Source organism: Bombyx mandarina, chromosome 06 (assembly GCF_030267445.1).
Source record: "Bombyx mandarina strain Sakado chromosome 06, ASM3026744v2".
Classification (NCBI taxonomy): Eukaryota; Metazoa; Arthropoda; class Insecta; order Lepidoptera; family Bombycidae; genus Bombyx; species Bombyx mandarina.
The window spans coordinates 104,928-123,571 of record NC_143213.1 but is presented as its reverse complement, the minus strand read 5'-3'; the positions used below and the strand labels follow the sequence as shown (position 1 = coordinate 123,571).

Here is an 18,644-nt window from a genome sequence, read left to right as displayed (position 1 = left end):
ACGTTAGTGAAATACACTTTTTAAACAAATATTACTTCTTCTTTTTGAAGTTTGCTATACGGGCAAGTTTCTTTGGCCTATCCAAAGACGAAAAAAGCAATAGAAATCTGATGAAGTCTCTGGTTTCGCTGGTTTTGTTTCGAGAATATTTTCTAATCTTTCTTTGTCAGTTAAAAATTAAAATACTTTTGTTTTCAAAAATATAATTTACTCTATATTATTAATAGCAGGAGCAATGTTGGGGTCGGGAGATAGCGGCTATATTGTAAAATTGCGTGGCCTGCCTTTCTCCACCACCGTCGAAGATGTCATCGATTTTCTAAACGGGGTTAAAATAGTTGATGGGAAAGCTGGTAATTAATAAGTTTTAATTTTGACCTAAATAAGAAGCCGATTTTATCAAATATAGAAAAATTTATTAAAAAAATATTTAAAAATTACCTATAGCATGTTTCAATTTTCTACAGTTATTTAACAACTTTTATGCTCATAGATAAAAAACCAGTTTATTAAAAGGATTAAATGCAAAGTATCCCGTTTCTATAGGTGTGTATTTAACTGAAATACGTCCAGGACGTCCATCAGGAGAATGCTTTGTAGAAGTTGAAAGTCAAGAGGATGTGGACCTTGCACTCAAAAAAGACAAGGAAAATTTAGGAAAAAGATACATTGAAGGTAAATTTTGAAGATTTTGAGTTATTATTGATTTTTAGAAGTGAATGGGGTTGTTTTTCATATTCAGTTGTTCAATTGTGCATAAAAAAGATATGTATTTAGTCTAGGCTTCGATTAAAATCACCTAAATTTTACAATATTAATAAACAATTACTATGAAAGGGTCAAAAAGAATATTTCCTGCAAACAGAAGATTGATATTCCTCAAATGTAATCAAGTAATAGACATAAAAAAATTATATTGGACTAATTTCTTTGCATCCCAATTTTTTAAATCAGGTGTTGTTGCTTTGTGAATGTGGATGAAGGGTCTATCTGTCTTCACTTTGGATTATTTGTTTCTTCATAATATATCATGCATTTAAAACTGCTTACTGTTCTACCCTGCAAACACAAATACATGATCAACAAGATACTAGAAGTAGTATGGTGCTACCCATCTATCAATATAACAACATTTCTTAAATTGAATTACTCTTAGGACTCTACTCCGGCCTTCACTGTTATGTTAGTGTGTATCCTTCAAAATTGATTGAAACATTGTATTATAAAATTGCACACATGAATACTCCAAACTTATTGTCTAACTAGTGACCAGTTCTACTATCATTTGTGATCCATTTTGTCTGTGGTAATAGTGCCACATTTATTTTGTGTGAATAATAGTAATTTCATTTTTACCTATATGTTAGTTCAGTGAAAATGATGTAAATACTTACTTAATGCTAATAAAAGCAGTGTGGATGCTAACATCAATATCAAAGTGTCAAATAGAAAATTATTTTCCAAAATGTGGTTTTTTGGGCCCAGTTCTAACTAATGCTGTACTAAATTTTTATATGATTTCATAAAATTACCATATATCATATATCAATGTGGAAATAAAATTTTCAGTATTTGCAACTGATCGGCAAGACATGGAATGGGCTCTTAATGCCATGCGGCAAAATGAAAATGGATTTGACAATGTTCCATTTGTCTCTGATGACATGGGTATTGTGAAACTCCGGGGCTTGCCTTATGGTTGCTCCAAAGAAGAAATTGTACAATTCTTTGATGGTAAGTGACAGTTATGAACACTCAGCATTTATTATTATCTTGGGGTTAAAATTTTTGGTTTTTGAATGGTGATGCTTTGGCAAAATGCAAAACTTAAATTATTTTAATTTAAAAAAAAAACATTTGTTTCAATTACTCATACTTTGACACCTAATTAAAACTTGTCATAAATTACACAGTAATTGTAATAACTTGCGATTAGTATTCTCATTAGTGTGTATAAAAAAATCTGAAGTATCCGAAACCAGTTCCTAACTCACAAACATGCCATAGAGCCACAGCAAAGTCATCAAGGACCGAGTACAATACATAACATAATGTTTATTTGCACGTGATGCGGGGACCAGGTATTCCAGTGGCACCGGAGGGTGTCCACTTGCTCTCGGATCAGACGGGGCGGGCTTCGGGCGAGGCGTTTGTATACTTCGTAGACAAGGAGAGCGCACAAGAGGCTCTCATCAGAGACAGGGAGAAAATAGGACACAGGTGGGGGGATGTTCATTTAAAAGTGTTGCTGTTTGGACCTTGAGACTGGTGTGTTGGGATTCTCAATGATTATTTTGATTTATGACTTTATATTTTACAAAAATATCAGAATAAGGAAGAGCCATCTGAATTTTATAGTTGACTAGTTGCTGTAATCAGCTGAATACATGAATCAATCAACGTAAAAACACAAGCAAAATGATTTCAACAATCAATTACACAACCGAAGATCTCATCACCTCTGACTATTTTTTCAAGACTGTGTTATTGTAAATGAAAGAATAACATGACAAAGTGAACATTAAATCATTGTTAACTCTGACCCCAGTACACCACCCAAGCCAGCAACATTTTATTTGGTGTAGAGGGTTAAGTATTAAACCTGCGTGCTATGGGTCTGACTTTATCTCAGAATATAAACAAAGTAATGTTGGTGGATGATAAACAGGTTGCCCGTGGAATCCTATAGACCTATAGCAGACTGGTGGTGCTTAGTTCAAAACTTGAGACAGCCCATCAACTCAGCACTGAAATTATTGAAAATCTACTGTCAATGCTATCTTTCATACATTTTTATTATATTTTACACATAGTTGAATGTCTGTAAAACTGAAACAATACAGAACAATGTTGATTGACCTTTAAATTATATCCAATTCAGTTATTTTAAAAAATACCACCTCCTAAATGTAAGTGAAGCTATATTATAAAATCACTTTAAAGATACAGTGGATACGTTACAATGATATATAAAGGCCGCCGTTAGTTATTTAATATCCTAATTTTTAATGAGTACAAAATTGGCATAATAGTGTTTGTAAATTTATGTCTGATGATTTTTATGAGCCTGTGGTGGTCCTCTGTGGAACAAAGGCTTTCTTCTGTTTACATATCACTAGTTTCTGATGTAGGAGAATGAAAATGAAGGTCAATTAACAGGCAATGGAGATACAGAAACTGTTTTTAATAAATAAAGATGAGCAGAATACAATGGGTTGACAGAAATAAAATAAAATTATACACTAATAAAGTTAGCATTGCAAAAATGATGATCGGCTATTGAGTTGTCTAAGGTGGGCGCAGGGCAGAGGGCGCGGGGCACTGCGTACCGAAGGAGGAGCGGCGGGGCGGGGGGAAGCACTACGCATCAAAATTATATTTTGTCCGGGATTTTTTTTCAAAGGGTTTAGTTTTTAGGAATAGTAAATATCCCGTTAACGTGTTTTTATGATATATTGTTACACCTTGGTTTAAGGTACTTGTCGGCAGGTTAAGCAATCTACAAACTACAAATATTTATAGCTATTATTTATTGATTAAAATATGCCAAGAAAAATAAAACCATATTTTTGAACTAAAATTACTTATATGTAATAGCATTGAATGTTAGTTGTTTCTCACCGGAGATAGCAGTGTTGGTCCACCTGCTCTTGAGAGGTCACTATCGCTCATGGACTACACGCCTCGGGTGCTTGTTTCAATACCAAATGAGATCTTGTTTGTTAAATTATTCCACCTCGAGAAAGGAATTTACAAACAAGCAAAGCCAAGTGAAGGATAATAATAATCTCGATATACTACTTTTAGTTTATATTCTTTTCAAGAGTTTTATTAATTCCGCATGAGTATATATGAGAATAAATGATGAAACAGATGTACATTTTGAATAAGGCAACAAAGAGTAGCTTCACTGTATCGGACTGAGCAGTATACAGGGCTGGAGTCATTGCCCACGACGAAGACTCATTTGCACGCGGAGGGGGAGGCTTACTCTGGGATGTTTTATTTATTTATTTTTTATTGTCCTTGTAAGCAGACGAGCACACGGCTCACCTGATGCTGAGTGGTTACCGTCGCCCATGGACTTCAGCAATGCCAGGGGCAGAACGCTGTCTACCGCTGTAGGCGGCTAGGATGGAGTATGAATTTACTAAAACAATCAGTATTTGTGCTTAGTTTGGTAAATGAACACTTTTTTGGGCTTTTAGACGTGGGCTTTTGACAGGAAGCGATTACAATACACCGTGTATTGATTATTGTAACGAGCGGGAGTGAGTCAGTACAGCGAACAATGGGTTGATCGTGCAGGTACATAGAGGTGTTCCCGAGCGACAGTGAGGAGGTGCGCGCGTACGGCGGCGGCGGCGGGGGGCGCGGGGAGGGCGGCCCGGCGCGCGCGTGTCGGGGCCCCCGCCCGCCCCGCCCCGCGCCCTACGCCCGCGGCGCGCGCCCCCCCGGACCCCGTGAGTACCCCTCACCCGTACAGTGGTGCCGTGAGAGCGGGACGGCATTACGCAAGCGAGCACGTAACCGCACCAAGTGACTCGACGGTCCTCGTGCGAGCTTAAGCCTCCGTCTCGACTCGACGAACTGAATCCCAATGTGGGTAAAGCGCAGCCATCAGATTCGTTAACACTAGAACTACCAACAGTTGTTATTTCTACTGGACCGGTCCGATATTTAGTTGACTATATAAACTATAATAATATAAATTCAAAGAAAAGCTTTAAAGAAAATAAAACATATTTCTAAATTTGAAAATACGTACCTACTGCTATTTACATAAACGGCATTACTGCTCTTTGTTTTTTTTTTTTTTTTAGGTTTAGTACCTACCGATCTTGTATTATTCTGTCTGCTTTGAAAGTGCTATTTAATCTTGTTGGTATTATTTAGATCACAACAATTTTTTTTTAATGTACACTTAAAAAAAAGTTTTTTTACAGCCAGCACATAATAATATAGGTACTCTTCGTTTTATTTTCATTAAAAAAACCTATTTGGCAAATTTTTCGTATATTTAGAACTCTCGAAGTTCTTCAAGAGGTCATTAAAATTTTTCAGTTCAGATGGATATTTATACTCTGTTCTAAGTTTTAATTGCTACTGCGCGCTAATTGAAACAAAAAGTCAATATACTTTCACCAATTATTTCGTTGTATAAAACTCTGGCATTTATTACAGCTAAATCGAAAATGCTAAAAAAATACTTGAAAAGGCCAAAAGCGTAAAACTTTTTTTGGAAAAGATCAAGTTTTTTCAACAAGAACTCTGAAAGCTTTTAGTTCTAATATAATCCGTCATTCGTCGGTTAATTATAAAAGCACTAATTACAGTGCTCTTCATTATGCTTCGTATTCCATATTATGCTTTGAACCCAATTACTGCTTTGAAAATGGTATTTATAGTATTTATTGATCATCTTCCTGAAGTCCATTCAGATTTTATTTTTTGTCCATGTAGTTCTATCAGGAGTAATTTTAATTAGTTTATGGTCATTCTCATTGGAAGATAACGACAATCTAAAAAGATTTCTTGATCTACGTACGTTCTGGATGTCTCTTCTTAATTGCTATTGCTGTCGGAGGACACACACCTCTTCTTCTGATTGATCCTCTGAAATATCTGCTGGTCCAGTTTCAAGGTCGAAAACACGAAATCGGAAAAAAAAATTCTTATGTTTGAGATATTTTTGGACGTCTCGGCGTTTTTAAGCTAAAGTTTCTGAATACAAATATGTTTAATATATTTTCCCTTATGGTAATAAAAATCGTCACAATTTACTTACCTTGCAAGCTACGATAACTCTAAATTGAAAGAAACACATTCAGCACGATGTTCACAGTATTGAAAGTATTTCAACCATATAGAACAACTGCCAATAAAAAATTACTAAATACTGTAATGAGTGAAGGCATTTCGATTGTATACAACAACATCAATAATATAATAAAAAAGGAACACAAAACATTACAAATTCCGAGCATTAGGGAAAACTCAGTTATTTTAAAGCAGTCTTTTTCCAGGAATTTCCATTTTCTGGGACCGTAGAAGCGGCTTGACGTATTACAAACATTAAAAATATATAGGTACCATTACAAAATATTAAAAAAAAATCAATACAAAATCTAGTGAACAATTAATATATGTAACGGTAGTTCTAGTGTTAAACAGCTCGTAACTATTGTGGTGTTATTGAAGTGTTTACGGCTTCCAGATTTTAGTCTAAATGAGTTTAAGTGTATTAGGGTTGGGCTATCAATGGGTTTGTGGTCGCGTCGTGTGCAAGCCGCGGGTAACACCTAGAACCACACTATTCTCGTGCTTGTCTGCCTTGCATAAAGGCTTGTACAATGCTCTACAGGGTACAACAATTTCGGGATGGGTCGCGGCGGCGGCGGCGGGGGCGGGGGGTCGCGGCCCGGCGGGACCCACTGCGTGCACATGCGGGGCCTGCCCTTCAGGGCCACAGCGCAAGATATAGCTTACGTGAGCATATACCTAAAGCTAAAGACTTCTGCATGCACGTATCGCACGTTATATAAGCTTTCGCAAATTTAGTACTCGTCTCATATCTAGTATTTTAAAATATTTTTGTAATCTAATCTAATAAACTTTTGGAGTGATGGTGGTCTGCAGAAGACGCCCGGTGCATTCGTGTCAAATGATGCGACTGTGCCGGTGTTCGAATCCCGCAGGCGGGTTCCAATTTTTCTAATGAAATACGTACTTAACAAATGTTCACGATTGATTTCCACGGTCAAGGAATAACATCGGGTAATTACTGTTGGTAGGACGTCTTGAGTCCGCGCGGGCTGGTACGGCCGCACTAGATGTGCATTAACCTTGTTGATGTTTATAGGCTCCGGTAATGGGCCGTGAGCTCGTCCACCCACCATATCAATAAATAAAAAATCAATTAGTGAATCTTTTTTCCTCATTTTATTCTCAATTGAATTAATTCGTCTTTCTTTCATAAAATCATTCATGTAGGTATTTTAAAATTGTGAAATACATTGTACACATAATATTTGCAGTTCTTCAAGCCGATCCGTCCCGTGAACATCAACATCCTATTCGACAATTCGGGTCGGCCCTCTGGAGAGGCTGACGTCGACTTCGAGTGCCACGAAGACGCCATGAGGGTCTGTAATCTATACTCTGTGTAGCACAATCCGTAATGTACACTCTACATTGTACATTGAACACTGTACACTGTACTGCACGCTTCGTATGTAAACTCCGCAATGCACACGGTGCAGTATACCCTGCACACTCCGTACGGTACACGTCGCACAGTACGCTTTTCTTATTTTTTTATTGCTTATATGGGTGGACAAGCTCACAGCCCACCTGGTATTAAGTGGTTACTGGAGCCCATAGACATCTACAATGTAAATGCGCCACCCAGCTTGAGATATAAGTTCTAAGGTCTCAGTACAGTTACAACGGCTGCCCCACCCTTCAAACCGAAACGCATTACTGTTTCACGGCAGAAATAGGCGGGATGGTGGTACCTACCCGCGCGGACTCACAAGAGGTCCTACCACTCGCACTGTACACTCCGCACTGTACTCTCCGCACTGTACTCTCCGCACTGTACTCTCCGCACTGTACTCTCCGCACTGTACTCTCCGCACTGTACTCTCCGCACTGTACTCTCCGCACTGTACTCTCCGCACTGTACTCTCCGCACTGTACTCTCCGCACTGTACACGCCGCACTGTACACGCCGCCCTGTACACTCCGCACTGTACACTCCGCTGTTCGTGTAGTCTGACGTGAGTATTGTGGTTGGGCAGGCGATGAGGCGGGACAAGAACAACATGGACCACCGCTACATCGAGCTGTTCATGAACTCCGCGCCGGGGGCGGGCGGCTTCAAGGGCAACCGGAACTTCAACAGGAACTACTGAACCGCTCGTCCAACTGTTCTAGATTATGTTCTCCCATTCTTTAATTAATTATATTACTTAGTTATTACATGCTGAGAGCGCACAGTAAATGTCGTCACTTGTAAACTGGAGGCTGGAAACGTGCTCACGAGTACTCACAGTCGGCAGCCCATTAGCGATGCGCTCGCAGACATCTCCACAGAGGAACCTCCGGAAAGGTTCACGAACAGAACGTGTAATAATGCGACGAGGACATTTTGTTGAAGAACACGGACGCTTTCATTTCGTAGTTTGTTTTGTTCGTAAACTGAAACTTGATGTACATTTGTTTGGACGATTCGATATTTTGGGAATAAAATTACTTTATTTTCGCTTTGATGTTTTAGGAATAACTCGTGTCCTTATAGATCTGTATGTAGGTCAACATTGCGGTGCAGAGGGAACTAACTGTACAGCGCGGTGCCTTACCGTCATAAGGGATGGTATTTCATTTAAAAAAGTTAACATTAATATTATTTGTATTTTTACAAAAAAAAAAAAAAAAACTATAGGTAGAGGTCCTAAAAATGAATTTGTCTTTTTCAAGTTGAAAGCATTGAGTATTTACATTAGAACAATAGAGTGTACTTAAAATTGTAATACTTTCATGTAATCTATAACTCTCTTTAAGAAACAAGACTAATATCTAGATAATGAAATTATATGTAAAAATAGAATGGTATAAAATATCTTGCTTGCTGTTCTGGTCGTCAGTAGCCCAGTAGGAGAACTCGATCAGTAAATAGTAGCTTCATTTAACGACGCGGCTGACGACACAAGGACAGGAACAAATCGTTAATGTAGCCGTGTAATATACATTTAGACTTTCCAAAAATATAAAAGACACTCCTGTGTGTTAAAGAGACCAACTTATAAGTGTTATTATTTGACAAAGTCCTCGCGTACCCTCCGCACACACGTACACGCACAGAGCTCACGTCGGCGTGCGACCTACACAATATAAATAAAACCGACTTTTTGTTTTATTTTTAAAATTATCTATTTGAGGGTATTTTAGTAGCTCAAGCAGTAGCTGCGTCCGCGGAGGGAGGGGACATCTCGCTGCAGCCGAATCTATATTTTTTAACAAAAACTTATGCCGAGCATTTTTCGCACTGTCTCGTTCGGTTTATTTGAAATTATATTAAAACTTACTGCCGATGCTGGGACTCCTGTAAACTGTACAAATGCAAATAGAAGTATCTACCTCTTCAGAAATATTTTTTGTATTGGTTAAAAAAATTAAAGTTTTATTACCAAATAAATGGTCGTATATTTTCATTTTTGCAATCTTTACGAGTGATCTCTTCATGATATTATTATCCAATACCCAATATAGCACCGACAGTGGTAACCAGTTTAGAAATACCTAAGTTAAAACCTATACAATTTGCTACGCAGTCATTGTGCTTATTGTTACGTGACGTCGCGCTGTTGAGGTGTGAGAGAGATGGCGAGATGTCACCGCCAAGCGCGTGCTCTTTCTCCGTTACCAAATTTATTTAAATCAACAGCGCTTTGTAATCTTTCAGGAGTTCTCACATCGCTTCCAAATCCATTGGGAGATAATAATATTATATTTGATACCACCAAATGATGGTGCTCTAATGAGTAACATATAATAACAATCAACTTTGCACGTAAACATGTTTTATGTTACGTAAGTCTTATGTGCAATAGGACATACAAATGTTTTTTGAAATTACAACAATCCTTCGTGAAGTCGAGTGGGGCGTCCTAGCTGAGACGAATCTTCTTCATTCTCCTTCTATTCTCATGAATAATAAATTCTAACATTACTTAATAATATTCATTTGGTAAGCTACCTGTATGCATAGATATTAAATTCTTATTAACTTGTTTCTTGGTACGTTCGTACTGCGTAAACTCGCATTCTAAAACAAAGATAATACCGGTAGACCGGTACACGACTCGCTTGGTGTAAAGTGGTGACCGAAGTCCATAGATAACACTGAGCGCAGCCACCCCCCGGGACGCGAGCTCCACGTCTCAACTATATTGTACAACAACTTCAGTATGGCTCACCATTAGAGTCAAAACTTATTCGCGACAGAAATAAGCGGGACAATGGTACCAGCATCAAATGCCGGTTGGCGATGGCGGTATGCCGATATAATGCTGAGTATTATAGGGAGGTGCTGCAGGACGACGCCCCCGCGCCCGGCACGAGACCGTAGAACCGAGGGTTACCCGTGCAGCCGCCCGCACATAGATATCACTGGTAGTACGACCTCTTGTGAGTCCGCGCGGGTAGGTACCACCGCCCTGCCTATTTCTATGGTGAAGCAGTAATGCGTTTCGGTTTGAAGGGTGGGGCAGCCTTTGTAACTATACTGAGACCCTAAAACTCAGCTCAAGGTGGGTGAAGACATTTACGTTGGAGATCTCTATGGGCTCCAGTAACCACTTAACACTAGGTGGGCTGTGAGCTCGTCCAATCATCTAAGCCATAAAAATAAAAATTCACCAACTTTTCTCAAATATTAATAAAAACACAAATATATAAATTAACTACAAATCTACAATAATTTTCAAGAGTTATTATTGTTTTATTATAGTATTATTGTTTTGTACCTACACCTTTCCGTCATGTCGGCTCCTGGTCCTGCAAGCAGTCGCCAATAAAATGAGCTCACCAAATAAATCATGAGTAATCATTAGTGGGGCGCTGGGTGGCAGCGGGCTGAGCGTTGAGCGGGGCGATAAGCGGTAGCGAATATCAAAAACAAATTTTTGGAAAGATAGGTAGTGGTTGGTTTTTATTGTAAACTACCAGGAGTGAAAAATGGATCGTCCCATAATCGGGGTTTGAACGATACTTATGATTGTGCATTTCACTATTTATTCACCATTTCATCACTCTTCGATTCATTTTTAATAACATTCATTCGTAAATTCAATAATCAGGGTATATAGTAATATAATTTACAATAAACTAGTCTTAACGCGCTCTCATAAGATCTTTAACAGCAGACGTTACAATTTGCCCGCTGCCACCCTTGCCGTGAGTCCGACAGCCCGGCACGGCACCCGCCGCGTCGCTCGCAAACAAGCGCTCTTTTGCACCAGCTACTGAGCTACTCATCTCATCATGTTTGTTTTCTGCGACATGTCTACTGCATGCTTACGATTCAACTCCCCCCCCCCCCCCCTCCGGTACTATTGTTTATTTTTTCCCGTTTCCCAACTACATATTTTATGATTGACATAAATCATTATTTGCTCAACTGTTTAGATAAACTTCTAAGGAACAAACTGTAACATGGCTTAAAGTTTACCTTTGTGGCTCAATTGAGGTTACCGATATTTTGTCATATTTTTATAAACATTATTTTATTATTATGAACATTAAACACGAATGGGAAAACAAAATTATTACTAGAAGTAATATTTAACAAGTAATTTTCTCTTTTGTTTTCTTATTGACATTTTATTCTTGAGCAAGTTCCTAAATTTTTTGAAGTGAAAACTTCTTTAGAATCGTTGTGATTTCAAACCGGATGCAACGGAAAAAACGACAGGTAAGAAACACAAATACAAAAATGTGTAGTATGAAGCCAGCAAAGAATGAGACAGAAATATACATACAATTAAATACAGCGCCATCTGTGAGATTTTTTAATACTAACGTGTGTATGAAAGCTCTTGTAGTGAATTTTAATTTAGGATTATACGTGAAATTAAAATATCAAATCACAGAGGGCGCTACCTTACAATTATTTACTAATGACCAAATTTCACATATACTTAAGACGTTTAGGATAATTGTATTTTAATTTTGGAAGGTTTCACTTCTACCACCTGTGAATTGCACACATTTTGTTTTTTTTTTCAAACATTCATTCGCAAATTAGCGGCTGTGCAAATGGGTTCGGTACTCAATTGGCGAACCCGTTTGCGCTTCCTCCTACACTAGTTTACGAATGTCTCACGAATTTCTCCTCCTTTTTAATTCGTCAATAGAACATTGAAGAGAAAAAGAGTTTTGAATTCTTTCCCAGACATCATTAACAGCCATGCTGTTTTTATGGGATTTCTTTTGATGAAGATACGCTACACAGTAGACGTCACGATCTATGAAAATAGCGAAACGTCCGTTGCCTTCGCAATCCTGGGCGCAACTGTAGTCACACGAATGTGTGGGAGACTACGCGAAGGATCGCGGTTCGCGTCCTTTTATGTTTGTTAAAAAACCGACACAGCTTGGAAAACCACGAATGCAGCGAAAACTTTGCATAATCATTTGCAAATGTCGTCCTACACTTGCGGGTTTGCGTATTCGTGCGAATGTGAGTGACCGGTATAACAATAGTATGCAATGCAAACCCTCAAAAACGGTTGGAGAAGTCGTGTGTGGCCACGAAGACAACTGCTTATTCGTTCGGGCCACGAGCGGATCTCTTGTGGTGATTTATTTGGTTCAACGGATACATTAATAATATAATCTGCTGCTGTCGTAAGACTAATGTAATGTAATGTATATGTCCAATACGAGTGGACACTGAACCACAAAGGGTTTAAAACTTATTTCTGTTATCTGTAAGATTTGATTTGATTGGAATCAGGAATGTATTTTTCTTGTTTTTTGTGCAATAATTATGGAATTCGATAAAAAAATAAGGAAAGTTGAAATAGACTGAGTTAATAGAATCAACATTTTAGCGGTGTGCAGAAACCCATGACAACTGAAACTACTGCAAATGAGAAGTAATTGAGGTGTTGTCTGTTGTTGGGGGACGCGACAGAGCTGGGCGCCCGCCGCCGGCGACGCCGCACGGGGCCCGGCGCCCGCCGCCGCCGCGCCGCGGCGCTACACATCGGATGCTCCTAACCTATATTAGCAACTGAATTGTGATGCTGATGGTTAATTCGTCTAATTTCACTTTAGACATTAATGTATTTTATAACAATTAATGAAGTACCTAATAAGCATGAGATATATTATTGATATTATGCATATAAGCATGAAATATTATATTTGATTATTTAAATTTTGTTTTATTTTTGGGTGGTAGGGGATCTTTTACACAAAAAGCAATAGTCATTTGTAGTACGCTAATGTAGTGTAATGACAAACGCTATTCATATTATAGCTAACTTTTGAACCTGCTATATTACGAGTATATCGTGAATCCTGATATGGACAAAATTCAACACCAAAGACTATTTCCATTTTTAAGAGCGTAATAGACGAAAATTGGTATCGAAATATATGTATATTGATACCGCTAACATAGCATCAGGCCAACTGTGAAGCCTAAGTTATTAATAGAAATGGCGCCTGCGATAAGTACAAGTCATTATATATTTAAACACTTATTGGAACATTTAGATTATTATTTTTAAAAGGCTATATTACCTAAATTTTTGTTTTTGAATCGAGCCTCAAAAAAATAATGTCCAATAGATACAAAAGCTCCATATCTTGTTTAAGTAATGAGGCGAGCGGCGCGCGTAGGAGTGGTGCCGGGCGGCGCGGCGGCGCGGCGGGTGCAGTGGCGACGTCTCCGGCGCGCCGCTCAGTCCGAAGCCGCGCATTTCATTTGCTCAAAAAGGTCGTATAATCGCTCCCTTATAATCATTGTTATTTCGACAATTTTTAGCTGTTCTGAATAATGGGACCTATATTACAACTTGTTTCAGAGGAAACACAGCACTGTAAAAGTTTTTACTTAGGCACTTTCTAACTCAAAACGAAATATACCTACATAAATTAAATAAAGTGAAAAAAAAACAGGAATCCACAGCTCACTATGCCCGAACTCTCCTTAAAGCCTTTAATATTTTGAAGATGGCCATGAAAATTATCCAAGTAAACTAGGTACAACTAATGAGGTCGTATAATAATGGATCACAATTATTTTATTGTCAAGAACCATGTGAATGTGACAAAATGGCAGAGGGAATTTGGCGCCAAAAACTCTCGTCGTTGCGGCGCTGTGTCTCGTCGGCGACGGCGCGGCAGCTGCCAAGGAAGTAAACACGTTCAGCCTTATTCTTGTAATACTTTTGTATTACTGCTTTTGATTGATATTACCCATACTACGAGTATGATGAATTAGAAAAATAAAATTGTTTTCTTTTATAGTGCTTCTGTTTCTCTTTGATTTGCGCGAGTTTGTCGTTTTAAATTGCTCATAACTGACTAAATGATTCAAATACACTTCAAAGTCAAGAAAGTAATACATATAAGACTCGGACGATTTTAAAGTTCTTTATTTAATTGGTAGTCTACGCGCTAGGGTTGGGGGTAAATAAAAATTCTCACCGAAATACTCGATTTAATTATCACGACACTTACGACACCTAGACTATCACTAGTAATTCTCCAATCATAAGAAAACTTCATTATCACAATTCGTTGCTGTGATTCACGTCAGGTGATCGGTTCGCTATTTGGCTTCGAGTAGAACTGATTATTAACTGCCTTTTTTTTTGGAAAGGAATGATTACTTGTTTTCCAGAGGTCTTTCCAGTTTCACCACGACAGGTGGGCGAGCAAAGGCTTAACCAGTACGAAAGGGATTTGCTAACAGCTGAGCAACTCGAGGGCAGCAGCTTCGCGAATAAATCTACTACCGGATCGGAATCGCGACCTGCTGAGAAGATCCAGTAAGAAACTCAGCGGGCTAATATATGAGTTAGGTTGCACCTCGAACTCTGCCGAGTTCGACGAGTAGATACGGTTTCCAGGCTCCCTAAACCTGATCCTAGTGTTAGAGCTGAAGGTGTCTAGCCCTGAGGTTAATGGATCTGTAAGGATGTGTTTAGGGCGTCGACGGTGACTGGCTCCTACGTGAGCACGAGTCGGGGAGTAGGTACTCAGCGGCGGCAACGATAAGGCAATGATCATGACGCATAGCCTTATCGAAGTACTGATCCGACGGTGACTCCAGATGAATTGCCTTCATGTCGTCTTTGCAACGCTTTTATAGTTGACAAGAAATGTATACACTTTTTTACAGTACAACGGATGCCTCGCCCTGCCAACCGAAGAAATAAGCAGGGTCGCGTAACCTACCCGTGCGGACTCACAAGACTTCCTACCAACAGTAATTACGCAAATTATAATTTTGCGGATTTTTATTACACGCACCGTAGTAGTCAATTGTGAATATTTGTTAAGTATTTCATTAGAAAAATCGGTATCCACCTGCGGGATTCCAACACGGTACAGTCGCGTCGCTTGACATGAATGCAACGGGCGTCTTATCCTGTAGGCCACGACGACTTATAGTATAGTATAGTAGTCGTTTTTTTTCCTAACTAAGCTGATGGCCTTGAGAGGCCATTTCAGCGTAGTAGTAGTATTAATAGCATTAGTGTATTTGCTATTTAATAACATATGGCATTACTCGTACCGCCACAACACTTTTCGAACGTACTCTCGATAGTACCTACAAGTTGTTTCGATACCCGTTTTCCCTATTTGATGACAGATTATATTACTAGTCGGTACAAGTACAACTTGTTATGTGTACTGCGAAGAATTGGATACAATGATAGAAAAGCTCGCGAATTTCCGGCCAGCCTTAGCTAATCGCTCGTCCCCGTTGCTTCTTCAGGACAATGTCGACCTCGTGGGGCACAACAGACGGTCTCCAAGCTACAAAGGAGGCTTTGCGCATTCCACCGCACCCACCAGATCTTGCGTCGACAGACTTGTTCTTTTTCCAAAGATTGGGAAGCTTCTTGGCAGGAAAAGAAATGAACTGTGAGGCGGTACAAAATACCTTTAAATACTTTATTGGCTGCCGTACAATTGACTTCTTCAAGAAGGGCATTGAGAAATTATCACTGCACTGGTAGAGTACGTCGATACTATGACTGCATATTTTGATTGATAGAAATAAAATAAAAACTTACAAAAAATGACATTAACTTTCTTCATGTTAAAACGGCAATTTCATGGGAAATACCTAATTATTATATTTGAGTCATCCGCAAGTAGAGGATATGTTTTTTCTTGGTATTGTATATTGTGTACCTACTTACTATATTTTGAACATTAGAATTTCTGGCAATTCGACGAATCTGTAGCGGGTAGCTACCATAGAATACTGAACATTTGACAGATTTTGACAGATTTCGGTAGGCAGCGGCTTGGCTCTGCCCTTGGCATTGCTGAAGTCCATGGGCGACGGTAACCACTCACCATTAGGTGGGCCGTATGCTCGTCTGTCTACAAAGGCAATAAAAAAAAAAAAAAAAATATGTCTGAATCTAGCTAACGAAAATTTTAAGATAAGTTTTCTCTTAATGATGAATGCCCACCACTATATTGTTTACTAACTAACACTAACATCCCGTTCCCAGTTAATATGAACTATCTCTTAACATTCCCTAATCCTAAAGTTGTAAATGCATTAGCTTATTTTATTTCCCGCAATAACATTAAACTGTAAAAATATTTACAATTTTTTCTCCCGTTCTCATGCTTCTCATCTACTATCATTTAACTATATCACTGATATTCTATCTACCTGATATTGGCAGAGTCATTCGACAAAGAAGAGACTCGAGCTATTAAATAAAAAATAAAAAAAGATAAGTTAACGTATATAATATATCTAAGTACAAGTTTTAAACATCAATATCCGGATCGCAATATCTACCTAACAATTTCGACCGGTCGGTGGAAGAACTTCCCTTTATCGTTAACCCCCAAAAATTAAATCCTTAATTTCATAAAACTTCTCTTATTACACTAAATGGTTACCAGAATCCGTTATGATCACAGCGTACCGCCGCCTCACAGAAGAGGTGTGGTAGTACCTGTAAACCTTATTTTTTGTTTCACATGCAAGATAAATAAAAAAAAATAGTTGAAAATCATCGCAACGCATTAAGGATAATACAAAACAATCATCAATAATGAATAAATCGGGAACACGGATCCTCATGAGTCTGATTAGACTGGGTGATGAATCGGCAGCACACCGCACCGCACCGGTGGCGGCGCACTCCTCAGATATAGAGGTACAGCAGATAACACGCGCAGGGTCGCAGCTCAGAGCTTTCCGCGCCTTCCCGGCCCGGCTTCCCCTCTACGCTGTCGCGGTACTACTGTACCGAGTTCTATTATTGAACAGAATTTAAAGAGAGAATTCAATTTTGTTTCAAATTAATCTGAAATGTCACGAACGAATCTTGAAATCCACTCCCTGACCTATAAACATGTAAAAAAATGTGAATACAGTTCTTAAATTTTATATTTAATTTTTTATTAGCGTTATAATTGATGACTGCACTCATTACACAATTTGCAGCATCCTTTTTTCTCCCTGTTGAATCGTTGGAATCCTGAGGCGTTATTCCAACTGCACACGGTTTGATAGGTGAGCTCACGGGGTTCCCATCTGGGAGCACTTGCTAACACTAGCTTTAGAACAGCAGGGCCTCGCTGAATCGAACGCCGGAAAGGACTCGTGACCCACTCAGATGAGAAACTCAATGGGTTGTGTCTATGGGCTAGTTCGCACGTCGAACTGTTCGTCCCATTGGACGAGTTCGCCGAGAACTGTGGCCGGTGCTTAAAAGCATTAAGGGTGGATCGGGAGGATTCGATAAGACAGGTGCAGCAATATCAACAATTCATAAATCGGATTTAATGAAACAATTAAATTACAAAACGAGGCAGGCACGTCCTCGGGAACAGCGTTCACAGGCAAACTCAAGATAACTAATAAATTATAAGAACAGTATAGTTAATCACTTGCCTCGATACCTTATATGTTAATAAATAATTATTAGGTTCTTTTGTAAACATAACAATGGTGATTTTTGACGTCCAGTTTATTTTTCAGACTTGTCAATTGTAGTTCTTCGACTTCGATCGAGTAACACCCAAAAATGTACCTACTAGAAATAATCACAGCGCCGAAATATCGGGAACGCATTCAACATGAACATCGTCGTAAGGACCCATTGACAATAGTGTTTATTATTTATAATATACTTAAAAATTATGGAATATAACATCCGTTCGTTACACAGCAAATCCCCGGAGCCATAACACTTTATGCGTCATAACGCTCGCAACGCTACTGGGACTCGTATATTTCAACGCTAACGTCAGATAAATTGATTTTCTTTACAAAAAATCACGATCGAGGTATATCTTACCGCCATTAGATGTACCGTGACTACAACAGAATTGCTCGTAAATCAACTTAAATGTATATTGATGGGGATTTGAATAATACATTATTTTGTAAATGATTCTCGCACACCGTCCGCGCGCTTCGCGGGCCTCCTCCCATCCTATTGGACTGGTGTTTATCTTCAATCTTCAGTGCGCATCATTCTGTGTACAAATTCAAATACAGTCAAACCTGGTTAAGTGAGAACTGGATAAGTGAGAAAACTCTATAAGTGAGAGTAATAGCCAGGACCCGTCATTTTAAGCTCCTAAAACCTCTATTAGAGAGAAACAGAAACCTCTGTAAGAGAGAGTCGTTTTTCCCTCATGGACCTCCGTAAGTGAGACTGCTACTTATACCTCTATAAGCGACAGTCGAGCTTTATTTATTTATATTATTTAGGAGGAACGAGTGAAAAAACAAATTATAAATTTAACATCTGCTATTTTATGACTCAACTTCCTACCATTGTTTTCGAATTGTTTTCTCGTCAATATTGAACCTATTCTATTTCGTGGAACTAAATAACGTTGTTATTTTATCGCAT

The 18,644-nt window shown here is 38.7% G+C and overlaps 1 protein-coding gene across 1 annotated transcript; it reads left to right on the top strand.

Moving 5' to 3' along the window:
• Window positions 1-90: 90 nt before the first annotated feature.
• LOC114249942 (heterogeneous nuclear ribonucleoprotein F) lies at window positions 91-9,199 on the top strand. Its single transcript, XM_028183667.2, has 8 exons — window positions 91-353; window positions 547-675; window positions 1,570-1,734; window positions 2,082-2,220; window positions 4,309-4,463; window positions 6,365-6,489; window positions 7,038-7,145; window positions 7,803-9,199. Exons 1-8 carry the CDS (start codon window positions 236-238, stop codon window positions 7,914-7,916), a joined length of 1,053 nt encoding a protein of 350 aa, XP_028039468.2. The 5' UTR covers window positions 91-235; the 3' UTR covers window positions 7,917-9,199.
• The last annotated feature ends 9,445 nt before the right edge of the window (window positions 9,200-18,644 follow it).